We start from the raw sequence: 13,172 nt of genomic DNA, 5'->3' as shown, positions 1-13,172 counted from the left end.
AGCTCTCGCCCCATTAGCAGAGTCGTCTGTTTAAGATCGGACTCCTCTAGCTTCTCCGGGGAGTCCAGAAGGAGTGGAGGTCTTTGATACGATGGAGCAAGAGATCACTTGGATAACCGCAATTCAGATCGAAGATGCTCTCTCCATTGGAAATATGCCATTTTCAGTTGTGAAAGGGCATGGCTTGTCGCATTCCAGGAGAGGTGCATTTCCTTATTCTTGCATGCCAGGCTCGCTGCAGATTCCAGGCATCTGGAGGGTGCAGGGCGTTACCTACTGACATCCCTGTCATCCCTCCTCGTGCCGTGGTCTTCGGGGGTGTGCCTCTCCACCCACTTACCCGGCTGCTAACCAGTCCTGTGGTAACTAGTTGCTGAAGGGTCTGAGGAGGAGAGGTCACAGCCCGCCTCCTACTTGGCCGCTGTGTCCATAACCTTCTGCAGGGTGCTAATCTTACTACAAGGTGCAGTCCTTGGAGCCATCCTGCCTTTGGGTTCAGCCCAGATCCTTGGCACTTGGTCTGCAGGTCACCCCAGTGGCTCAGGTCCAATTCAAGTGTCCCTGGGGCCACAGCCCGGGGACTTCTTGTATTTGTAGTCCACAGTAGTATGGGGACGTCAGTGCTCTGCCTCCATCCCCAGGGCTCAGTACCCCCAACAACCTCATGTGCTTATAATCAGCCCTTGGTTTGCACATGACGAGAGGGTTTTGAAGGAGAGTGCGTCCACGGGCGACACCCCGGAGATACACCGAGTCTTGCCCCAGGGGAGGGAGCGAGGACGCGTGGAGTGGGGTGCCATCGGCCGTGAAGCCCGCATGAGGCATCTTCACACCTCTTGCTCTGCCTCTGCTCCCCCGATGTACCTCCTTCTTCGACTCTGACCCTCCTGCCTCCCTCTTCTAGGACCCTGTGATGACACTGGGCCACCCAGATAACCCAGGTCATCCTCTAGTTCAAGACCCTTAACTCAGTCACACCCACAGAGTCTCTCTTGCCCGGGAGGGTGACATAGTCACAGATTTGGGGAGATGGGCTTGGGTGTCTTTGGGGGCCATTTTTCCCTCCACCACGAGCTCTTTCTGGTTCCTTTGCCCCGGGTGGCTTCCTAGTCCTCGCCCCACCATCTGCCAGCACCGTGGCCCGTACCTGGACCCTCCCTCCTTCTCCTATAGCTTACTGGGAAGTCTGAGTTTCTTGCTTCAGGCACCTGGCCAGGTGTGACCCACCCTGACGGTGAATGCACTTTACTCTGAGCCGGGACCTCTGTGTATGTGGTGCGTGGTCACACTTCACTCGCAAAGTGCCACCAGAGAGGGGCAGTGTTGGTCTCAGCCGGAAGTAGAGTTACACCTGTCTTATCCCAGGCGACCTTCCTGGAGTCAACAGGTGGATTTGGCAGATTGAGTGGTGTGGCAGTGGAAGAAACGCTTTACCTTCCGGACAGGTACTTGCGAGGTCTGGCTTTATTGCTACCTTGGTTCTGCCTGTCCAGGTGTTGAATCCTACCTGGGGTTTGGGAGGCAGAGACCACCCGCACGCACCTTGCTGCTTATGGCCCGGGAATAACCGGAAGCCTCCGTTTTCTGGCACGGGGAGGCACATAAGCCCCTTGTGGCACCACGTGGCTTCCCTGCCAGCAAGAACTTTGCGGTACCGCCTCTCCGGTAGTTTGCATTGAGCACCTACTGTATGCAGGCACCATGCAGCACCGCTGTTCTCTCCCAAGGGGCCTTGGGATTCATTTCCTTCCCAAAGTCAGCCATCCAACGAATAGTGACAGATGCATCTCTAGATTACATAACTTGTCTGAGCCAAGCAGACAGGAGATCTGGTGCTCTTTCCCTCTCTCCCTCCCTCCCCGCCCCCTGTATGTTTCCAGGAATACTCATTTTTTTCACTGCTCCTTTGAAAAGAGAAATGTCAAACATATCTCAAAGTGGGGATTAAAATAGAAGTTAACTTTACTGAAGGCAGTGAGGTGTGACACAGATCGGACCAGACCCGCCGCTCCCGCCCCACTGGGGAGCACAGTTCCTGCTTCGGCAGATTCTGCTGTGGTCGAGTTGGGCCATGGCACTGGACTCGTTTAAACGTGAAAGCCAGAGAGGTGAAACTTAAGAAATCCTTAGAATTTCTGAGGGGCCAGCTGTCTATTTTGTTTATTGGGTTTTGGGAAATTTAAGGCTAGGCTTGGTGCTTTTCTGGCCCCAGGCACAGCAAAGCGAATGTAACACGATGGGATTTCCTTGTTTGGATGCGGAGCACAGCGGGGCACCAGTGGAATGCCGTGGGTGTCTTAGGTGTGCACTGAGCCCGTGTTTATGCGTGCATAGGGAAAGCGAGTGTAGGGCAGCCAAAGCAGGGTCTGTAGCAACAAATGGAAGCAGCTTGGGTCTTTGAAGGTGGACCAATCCATGGTTGCTTTTACGGGGTGAATAAGCAGGGCAGACTCCGCCCTCAAGCTGCTTAGCACGTGGGAATGATGCATAGGCTTTGGGGAAGCTTTGGAGGAGGGGGGATTGATTTTGGTTTGTGACCTTCTCCAGATATGGAGGTCACGGGGCTCTTGCTGGGGGTCCTTATCACCTCAACCCAGAGGTCCTGCGTCCGAGGCTTGCCGACATCAGCGTCATGAATCCCGCTTTTCTGGAGCAGCCGTTCAGACGCATGGGGGATGCGGGGGAAGCTCCCACAGGGGACGCCTCTTCCTCGATCCACGCATCCCCTGGTCTTCCAGCCTTTCTTACGTTATAGAACTTTTCTACTTTAGTTTTTCCATCCACTGAGATTTGGTCATTCATTTCATAAACGTCTTGATTCAAGGGACTGAGAGATACAAGAGGCTGTAGAGGTCATTCCTTTCGGCTGTTACGTTTCATGGCCATGATTTTGTGTGGACAGCGGCGAGACACAGGGAGCTGGCAAGTGTTTGCCCTGGTGCCCACCCTCCCCTGGTTTCCGTTCTTAGGTGAGAACAGCTTAATTTACTTAGCTCCCTGATTTGACTTAGCTAGAAGATGCCCGAAGAGACGTTTCACTGAGGAAGAGGTTCATTTACTCAGTGTTGGCTTCCCATGTCATTGGAAAGCTTTATCTCTGTGTTCAGATCCATGAGCTTTAGAGCACAAAAATCTCCTGAGGGTGTCATCTAATTGGGAAAACCAGCTACCATTGAGCTAAACCAAATTTTAATCACAAATAAATTTGAACATGGTTTTCCAGAATATACAGCTTTCTACTGCCACCCGCGTGATGATGACGCAGTGTAAGGAAATGAAATGGACCAGAGCCGAGGAAGACGCGGGGCTTCCCTGCGAAGCTGGGTCTTTGTTGCTGGTCTCGCCTCTCTCTCTCTCTCTCTCTCTCTCTCTCTCTCTCTGAATATTACACAGACCTTGGGATAATTGTCCACTTTTGCTGCAGGTAGAACAAGTCAGCCAGTTGGCTGTGTTTATAGAGGCAGCTTTAGACTATCACAAACAGTCCACGGAGATCCTGCAGGAGTTACAGAGCAATCTGCAGATGCGGTAAGAGCCTTCACGTGCCCTGCCAGCCCAGGGCTGCAGAGTAAACTCCATCTGAATCAGTCCCTCTGTCTGCCTGTCCCTCCGTCTGCCCCTTCCCACCGCCCCATTCTGTTTTGAATTTTCTTAGCTGGCTTTCATGGTTGGGTGTCGATAGCACTGAAGTAATAAGTACATGGCTCTGGCCAAAGGGACAGAGCTGGGAAAAGCAATCTGGCAGCTTTTTTCCTTTTTTGTTTCATGAAAGCCCTTTTCCATGACCTGTGTTCAGGGCAACCCGACGGAGCTGCTCACCCGACAGAGCTGTCCCGGCTTCATTGCTGATTTGAGAGCTTAAGCCGGGGTGGTGATGGCATGTACCTCCTTGCCAACGTGTAGGGATGTGGAGAAGTGTGCGATGATATGCAGAAAGTGTGTAAATATCTGGAAAAAAGATGTGTTTCTATTTCACCAGTACAGATAGCAGGCCACGTTTGTAATACTGACTCAGAGAGGTACTGAAAGAGTCAAAAATGCCTTCTGAATGATCAAAGGAAGATGGCTGTTCCCCTTAGGTTTTAATGATGATGTATTCTATATTTCTCTGAAAACTAGTAATATCACATGTAGTAGGCCCAGTAACCCTATTAATTAATATAGTGGGTTAAAAACACCTACCCCATTCCTGACCAGGTTTGGTAACCGAATATTGTTTTACATGGGATGATGGTAATGAATACATTTGGAGGGACGTTTGCTTAAATCAGTGGCAGAATTCTCAGGTGTGGCCGGTCTCTGAAGCATCCACTTCTTTGCGGGGGGGAGGGGGGAGGCATGCATGCAGTGCCCACATGGTCACGTTTGTGTATTTCTCTCTCTGCATGAGCAGAAGGGGAGAAAAGGCAGCTAACGTTGCTGGGCGCCCAGTATAACCTGGCACCTGACAGGGGCCACAGAGACTCTGTGAGAGACCCACACTTTCAAATGCATAGCGGAAAACTATGCCGGGGATATCACCCCTATCACTTTGAGCTACTTAGGAACCAATGCATAAAAATTACCCCGTTCACAACCACCACCTCTCCCCCAAGTTCGTAGGCTCCCCAAGGCAGTGCAAACGTACATTTGGAAGCATGGCTTTCTTCATCTGATGATCTTAAAATGTGTGTTTCAGAATATCAGCTGCATCCAGTGTCCCCAGACGAGAGTATAAGCCACGGCCCATCAAAAGGAGTCCTAGTGAGCTCAATGGGGTGTCCACCACCTCATCGGCAAAGACAGCAGGTAGGATGATCATTCTGTGGGGCTCAGTGTGCTCCGGACGGGGGCCTTTGCTTACTGCTGTATTTGCTGTGAGACCCTGAATTTTTTTCTTTGGTTGTTTGGTTATTGCCACCCCCCTTTCCTCTCAGGAATGCTCCTTTTCCTGCTTCCTGGTTTTGGATACTTACGTCAAGTTTCAAAAACCAGCCCCAGGAAGAATTCCACCACTTACTGCCTTCTGATATGTTAAAACCCTGGCCAGGGCACCAGAGAGCTTCCTGGTTCTCTGTATGTACATTTTGAAAGAGTTCAAAATATTTCACTAGTTTTTTTAAAAACAAGTTTGAACGAGCATTTGTTGGGCACCTGCTGGATGCTAGGCACTGTCTTAAGTGCTGCATCATTATTTTCTCGTTAGATGCATGACACAGATACATCCTCGGATAAGATGATCTGAAGGAGAAAAACAACATTCAGTTGGTATAAGTCGTGCTGTAGTTTCTCGCACTATTTTCTGTTTTTCAAATACAAGGTCGTACCGGGTGTGGTGTTCTGCAGTTTGCTTTCTCTTGGAGTTATTCCCATGTCATGCATATAGATCTACCTCTGTCCCCCTATTTTTTAATGGCTTCATAGCTTTTCATTATTTATACCATTTCCCTATTAATGGACCCTACGGTTGTTTCCAGTTGTTTGCTAAAAGCAATACACTGTATCTGCTTCCATGTGCTGATGGGCAAGTCTTCCTTGGAAGTGAAATTGCTAAGTTAGAGTGAATGCATATGTTAACTGATAGTAGCTACTGCCAAAGGACCTTCCCAAACGGGCACCCTACTCTTGATGTAGTAATGCCTGTCTCCCCATACCCGGGTCTTTTGACTTCCATTTTTGCTAAGCATTCATGGGTTAAAAAGAGCATTCAATCTTACTTTGCCTTTCTGTGGTAACTAGTGAAGCTGAACTTTCCCCCCACCCTGTAGTTCAGTTTGCCATTTGTATTTTCTTAGGTCTGAACTGTGTGTTCGTGTAATTTATTCTTTTTCCTTTAGGTTGTTTACTTTGCCTTATTGATTCATACGCATTCTTTACGTAGGGGGATGTTAATAGGTTTTTTCCCCAGTTTATTGTTGCGTTTTTATTTTTTTAAGTTTTCGTAATTTAAGTGATCTCTGCACCCAACATGGGGCTTAAACTCATGACCTCGAGCTCAAGAGTCAGATGCTCTTCTAACTGAGCCAGCCAGGGGCCCCTATTGTTGCGATTTTAGAGTTCCTTATATATTCTGAATATAAGTCCTTTGACGAATGTGTGGTTTGTAAATATTTTCTTTCACTCTGTAGCTTCTTTTTATTCTTCTAACAGGGTTTTTGACAGATCAAAAGTTTTTAATTGTGGTGAAGTCATTTCTCATTCCTTCCTTTTAAGATCGTGCTTTTGGTGTCAAGTCTGAGGCTTTCTCTGACTGAACAAGTTCTCCTGTGCTTTTTCCCCAGAGTTGTACACATTTACATTTCAGCCCATGATCCACTCTGAGTTAATTTTTGTATGAGGCTGAAGTCGAAGTTCACTTATTTGCCCATGGATTTCAAACTACCTCTCCATAACACACCTGTCCGTGGGATTTTCTTCCAACACTATTGCTATCCTTTAAGATTTCTTTTTCAGTTAAAAAATAAAAATGATGGGACTAATCTGTGTCTATAGTTCTAAAAAGAAAATGGTGCTACCAGACCTTTAATGAAAAACAGCTGTCTCCCTTTCTACCCTCTCCCCGTCTTCATTTCCTGCTCTCAGAAGAACCCACTTTCAGCTCTTTGTGTGGTATTTAGCTCCATTGTTCTAAATGATATGCTTCTATTGCTAGTTCTTGATTTTTGGGTTTGGGATGCTATCTGTGGTTTCCTGATATGGCAGGTGAAGACTGCGCTCCCTGCCCTCAGCCTCCCGTGTACTTCTCTCCCCACCTCCTCTTTCCTCCTTCCAAGTTGCTCATAATCACTGTTTTCATCCTGTCGCCATCACTTTGACCATGCCCAAGGCCCCACTCCACGCTGGTGTGTTAAATGTCATTGCCTCTATAGCATAGATAAGGTTGGGATGAAGAGTCATGAAAACTAGTTTCCTATCTCTTCTAATTTGGTCTGTTTGCAGTTTCTACATGGCGGTCTCCTGCACGTCCATTTTTGTTTTTTAACAGTTCTGAAGCCGCAGCGGTAACTTCCATTTTTATATCCTGTATCAATATTTACAATGTTATGAGCATTAAAATAATATTCACAGCTGTATCACACAGTGTACTATCATTACGTTTCCATTGTCATTCAACTTTTTATTGTTGGTTACTCTGGCTTCATCCTAAGTCTTGAAGCTGGGTGGTGCTAAGTCCTCTAACGTTGGTCTTTTTCAAAGCTCTTTGATTTCTATAAAAGAGATCATGCTCAGATTTTGATTTGGTTGAGGTTGAATCTATGAATCAATTCAGTGGGGATTTATAGCTTAACAATATGGAGTTTTCCAGTCTTGAACATAGTCTATTTTCCACATCAGTTTTCTTAATTTCTCTCTGCCATGTTTTGCTGTTTTCAGCAGATAAGTCTTATACACTTTTAAATCAGTCTCTCAGTACTTCATATTTTTCATGACTTTAAACATCATTTTTATAAAATTTCAATGACCGATTTTTTATTGCTATGTACGGACATACAGTTGATTTTTATATATTCACCTTGTGTCCTGCCATGTTGCTAAATTCACTTATTAGTTTCAGCAGCTTTTTTGTAGATCCTGTAGTTTTTCCATATAGATGATCATGTCATCTACAAATAAAGATTTACTGGATGTTAAGATGCCTTTTATTTGTTTTTCTTGCCTTTTTGTACCTGCTAGACCCTCCAGTATAATGTTGAATAGAATAGTTGGTGTGGACCTGCTTGCCTTGTTTTTGATGTGAGAAGGGTAACATTCTGTATCTCATAATTAAGTACGATGTTAGCTGTAGGTTTTTCATAGATGCCTTCTCTATCAGATTGAATTCCCTTCCAGGCATAGTTTGCTGAGAGTTTTTATCAGGAATGAATTTTTTTGGCATCTATGGAAATGATAATATGTTTTTTCTTTTAGTTTGTTAACAAGGTGAGTTTTGTTAAATTAATTAAAGCAATCATATTCATGGGATAAACCCTTTGTGAGAAAGTTTTTTTTAAAGACAGTTAATTTTAGAATAGTTTTAGATGTATAGAAAATTTGCAGAGATGGTACGCACCATTCCTATATACGCAAAACTGTTCCCTTATTATTTTTTTCCCTTATTATTAACATCTTAGGAGTTTGGGACATCTAGTGAACCTGTATTGCTACATTATTATTAACTAAAGTCTATACTTTATTCAGATTTCCTTAATTTTTACCTAATGTCCTTTTTCTGTTCCAACATCCCATCCAAGACAGTGCATTACATTTAGTCATGATATCTGCTTAGACTCCTCTTGGCTGTGATGGTTTCTAAGACTTTCTTTGTTTTTAAGAGCTTGGCAGCTCTGGGGAGCAGTGTTCAGGTATTTTTTTTTTTTTTAAAGATTTTATTTATTTATTTGACAGAGAGAGACACAGTGAGAGAGGGAACACAAGCAGGGGGAGTGGGAGAGGGAGAAGCGAAGCAGGCTTCCCGCAGAGCAGGGAGCCCGATGTAGGGCTCGAGCCCAAGACCCTGGGATCATGACCTGAGCCGAAGGCAGACGCTTAACGACTGAGCCACCCAGGCGCCCCAGTGTTCAGGTATTTTGTAGAATGTCCCTCAGTTGAGATTTGTCTGATATTTTTTTTCATGATGAGACTGGTGATATGGAATTGGGGATATGAAATTGGAAGACCACAGAGGCCAAGTGCCATTCTCAGGGTATCAACATGAAATATTACTATTCATGTTAATTGTAATCGATGCTTTTGCTGACCACCTGGCTGAGGCAGTATTTGTCAGCTTTCTCTGTAAAGTTACTCTTTAAAATATTTCCCTGTGCAAAGGTTTTTAATTACAAATTAAATTTCCTTATAGATGTGAGGCTATTGAGGTTATCTGTTTCTTTTTGAGTGAGTTTTGGTAGTTTGTGTCTTTCATGGCATTTGTCCATTTCATCTAAGTTGCCAGATTTATTGGGATAAAGTTGTTAATATATTCCCTTATTTTCCTTGTAAGATTATATATAGACCTTGTAGTGATGTCACTGCTCTCTTTTCTGATAGGAAATTTGTGTCTTCTCGGTGTATAGATGTATCAGTCTCAAACAACCAGTTTTCTGTTGCGTTGATTCTCTATTGTTTACTGTTTTCTAGTTCATTGAGTTGCACTTTGATCTTTATCATTTCATTTCTTCTTTGGATTTCATTTGCTCTTCTTCATCTAATTTCTTAAGGTTGAGGCTGAGGTCACTGAGTCCTTTCTTCCATCCTAATCTGTGTGTTTAGTGCTGGTTTTTCCCTCGAAGTACTGCTTTAGCAGTGCCCCAGAGATCTTGGTATGTTGCCTTCATTTTCATCCTCTTAAAAATAGTTTCTAGTTTCATGTTTGATATCCTCTTTAACCTATGGTTTATTTTGAGGTATGTTATTTAGTTTCCATATATTTGGGGGATTTTCCCTATCTTTCTGTTTTAGATTTCCAATTCATTCCATTTTTCTTGGATAACATACTCCAAATGACTTGTACCCTTTAAAATTTTTTGAAACTTCCTTTTTATGACCCAGGATACAATCCATCTTAGTAAATGTTCTTTGCTTGAAATGCACATGTATTCTGTTCTTGTTGGGTGAAGGGTTCTACAAATGCCAATTTGGTCAAATTGTTTGATAACATAGTTCAAGTTACCTGTACCTTGTAGATATTTTGTCTAGTCTTTTCTGTTAGTTTTCAGGCAAGGGGTATTGAGATCTCTGACTGTAATTATGAGGTTGTCTCTTCCTGTTCTATCAGAATTCTATCAGAATTATGGCAGTTCTATCAGAATTATGGGAAGATCGGTTATATGCCCCTCCCCTCCCTTTGTTCTCATTGTTAAATTTGATAACTCATACTGTTTTTAATGACGGGGAATTTTTTTTTAATGCTTTAAGTATCCTGATCTATTCTCTCTCATTTTTTTCTTTCTAAAATCCTATTAGATGTTGAAACTTCCGTCTCGTTCTCTTTGGCTCATCTTTTCCTTCTTGCTTTCTAGATTTTTGTTCTTTTTACTTTGTTCTCTGAGAAAATTTCACCTTCTGTATTTTTTTCCTTGTACCCGTTCATTTATTTAGCCCATCTATTGAATTTCTTTTTCCAATTGAATAAACTTAAAATAACACAAATTTATTGTCTGTCTTAAGGTTCTGGAGGTTAGAAGTCCTAACATCAAGGTGTTGGTGTTTTTTCAAGAGGCTCTGGGGAAGAATCTATTACCTTGTCTCATCTACCTTCTAGAGGCTGCCTGCATTCTTTGGCTTGTGGCCCCTCGTCCCATGTTCAAAGCCAGCAGTGGACCATCTTCCAAGCTGTCTGACTTCTGCTTGCAGTGTCCTACCTCCTTCTCTGACTCTCACTCTCCTGCCTTCCTCTTCTAAGGTCCCCTGTGATTACATGGTGATAAAATTGGGCCCACCCACGTCGTTCAGAGTTATCGTTCCGTCTCGAGATCTATAATTTAATCACATCTGCAGATCCCCTTCTGCCACATAAAGAAGGAATCCACAGGTTCTGGGGTGTGGACATCTGGGGTGGGGAGTGGGGAGATGGTTATTACTCTGCTTATCACACCAATAGTCAGATTTTTAAATTTTAACGTGCAGTTTGAGAAGTCATTAGATTCTTCATGTCCCTCTAAGAATATTAATCATACTTTCTATGTGTGTGTCTTGTTACCACTGCCCACCTCCCCTGGTTGTGAGGGAATAAGGGATGCTCTGCTGAGGGAGGTGCATTGGTTTCTGGTTTTCTGGGTGTTTGCGTCCTCATTGCCCTGACTTTGTAGTTCAGGTCCCTGCCCTCATGTCTCCTTCCTGGAGGCAGATGCCTGGGCTCCCCGGTGCTTGGTGGAGACCTGGGATGGGAGGACTCATCTGGCCGTTCTTTTCCCAGAATGCCAGCCAGTCATCCAGCTTCCAGTCCATACCAACTCTAGGCTTTGGGTGTCCTCGGGGCCCGCTTCTGGAGCATCTTCGAGAACCATTCTGGGCTTCATTTCTTCCATCTGCCGCATCCACTTTCCAGCTATTTCTCACATTCTTCACGATTTCTGGTCTGCCAGCGTGTTCATTCTTGTTTCCCAATGTCACTTGGGAAATTTTAAAAATACCTATTTTATAATTGATGGTGATTCGAGATTGAAAGGAAGGCTGCAGTCTTGTACTCAGTCTGTGGTGTCAGCAGGAACCCCCCTCAGGTCCTTCAGCGTGTGTGTCCCCCTGGACGCGTCTCTCTGCTGTTTGTCGCCCAAGGTGGCTTTGGATGCCGAGTGACTATAGACATAATGAACCTTATATCATAGGACAATTATTCTTTTCTCAATTATTTTTTCATCATTCTGATTTCAAGGAGGTAAAGCCACAGTTTTGGACTGGAATATTTTTAATGTCAGATTTTAGCAGAGAAGATAGGCCTTGGCCTGAAAGCCTTTTGCAGGCAAGAGTACCCAGCTTGAATTTAATAAAATTGTCTATTTTGGGGGTGCCTGGGTGGCTCAGTCAGTTAAGTGTCTGACTTCTGATTTCGGCTCAGGTGATGATCTCAGGGTCGAGGGGTTGAGTCCTGCATCTGGCTCTACAGTGGACGTGGAGTCTGCTTGAGGATTCTCCCTCTCCCTCTGCCCTTCCCCCAGTTGCGCGCACGCGTGCTCTTTCTCTCAAAAAAAAAAATTGTGTATTTTCCATCATAACTAGTCTCCTGGTTACAGTCTCTATGGCATGTGGCACTAGTTTTCAATTTACATCTTTGATGTAACATTTCATTTAAAGTTATTTGCTCTCTCTTTTTCTCTCTCAAAAAAAAATCTTTGACGTTATTTGAATAAAACTGACTTCCTTAAAATATTGTCAAGAGCCCACCCAGGCATAGTACCCTGGAGAGTTCTTTTGTATCGTATTAGGATAATACCAGTTTCTGTCTTTTTTTTTTTTTTTAAAGACCCCAAAGTGTAACCAGTGCTCAACAAAATAGGGTTTTCTCACTCATGCAGCAGTCCACGATGGGTGGTGCTCCCAGTGTCCGTGGAGTCACTCGGGCCTGGGCCGATGGCAGCTCTTCCAGCTTCATCATGTGGCTTCCATGTTGTCCTGGCCGTCACCACGCCAGCCAGCAGGAAGGGGAGAAAAAACAGTGGTCCAGGCTAGACATTTCCTCTTAAGCCAGCAAGACGGAAGTGATAGTCTCACAAGCAGGGATGAGAACGGAATCAGAGGACCATGGGTGGTGGCCGAGCTGGGGGATGCGGTCTCTAGTTGGGCAGCCATAGCAGGGCCAATGGGCAGCACACAGCCAGGTGCTAGTGTGTAGAGAGATGGAATTCTGCTGGACAGGAATGGCAAGGCCCCTTGGCCATGATCGAGGCTCCTCGATTAGACCCTGGTTCTGCTCTCTGGAGGGTGCAGGGGACCTCCCTTGCCCTTTGTCCCCGGGGTCCCTAGATTTGCCTGCTCAGGAGTCCTTCATATGTTCTGTGTCTTCACTTCACGTTGGAGGAAGTAGGCTTTGGAAAGCTGCCCCCCTGGGGGACTTGTCCTTAACGGTTGCCTGGGGTCCTTGCGGGCCTGTCAAGGCTGAAGGGATGCAGATGTGTTCAGGGTAGGCTTGTGTTTCCTTTTACACGGTGCCTTCAGAAACCTACTGCGCTTCCGATCTCCAGCGCCTGGTCTGGTAAGCGCACCCCAGGTCCCGTCCTCAGATGGAGCTCTGAAGTCCATCTTCTTTCTTCCTCTTCCTGCCTAGCCTTCCTTACGGTACGGAGGCTCCCTGGAGGCCGTCTCCATCAGTAGGTGAGTGGGAGTGGGGAGGTGATGCCTTTCCTTTAATCTTTGCTGCAGAGCTGGGTCTTTCATTTGGCTTAGAGAGTCTCAGAGTGATTTGGAATAACAGCCGGCTTGTCTTCCGTTCTTTGGGACAGAGAAGCGGTTAGGTTTTCTCAGCGTGCTGGGACCCCCCCTCTGATCTTTCTCTCTCCCCTTGTATCTTTGCTTACAAACCAGGCAGTTCTTGTCTTTCTTATAATAATTTGCTGGATGCACCAAGAAGGGCTCATGTACACTAACATTTTATTTTATCCAGCTTTTTTCTTTAGAGCTACTGGTAAGCAATATGCTTTCAAAGGTATCATAGGCAACAGTTTCACCAAATGTTTTGCCACGACCTGACGAGGGTCAGCGGCTTTCACGCCTGTTATACC

General features: G+C 45.2%; 1 protein-coding gene across 1 annotated transcript in view; it reads left to right on the top strand.

Moving 5' to 3' along the window:
- The window catches only part of SH3GL3 (SH3 domain containing GRB2 like 3, endophilin A3), a 49,382-nt gene that overhangs the window by 20,058 nt on the left and 16,152 nt on the right, over window positions 1-13,172 (top strand). Inside the window, exons 6-7 of the mRNA XM_028089436.2 lie at window positions 3,425-3,528; window positions 4,679-4,788. Of these exons, the coding sequence (XP_027945237.1) occupies window positions 3,425-3,528; window positions 4,679-4,788 (214 nt within the window). The remainder of the gene's footprint in view (window positions 1-3,424; window positions 3,529-4,678; window positions 4,789-13,172) is intronic.

The sequence above is a fragment of the Eumetopias jubatus genome, unplaced genomic scaffold (genome assembly GCF_037043125.1).
Source record: "Eumetopias jubatus isolate StellerSeaLion01/CBP00866 unplaced genomic scaffold, mEumJub1_p1.0 scaffold_7, whole genome shotgun sequence".
In the NCBI taxonomy this organism is placed as follows: Eukaryota; Metazoa; Chordata; class Mammalia; order Carnivora; family Otariidae; genus Eumetopias; species Eumetopias jubatus.
Note: the sequence above shows the minus strand (reverse complement) of the source record. Positions and strands in the feature narration are given on the sequence as shown.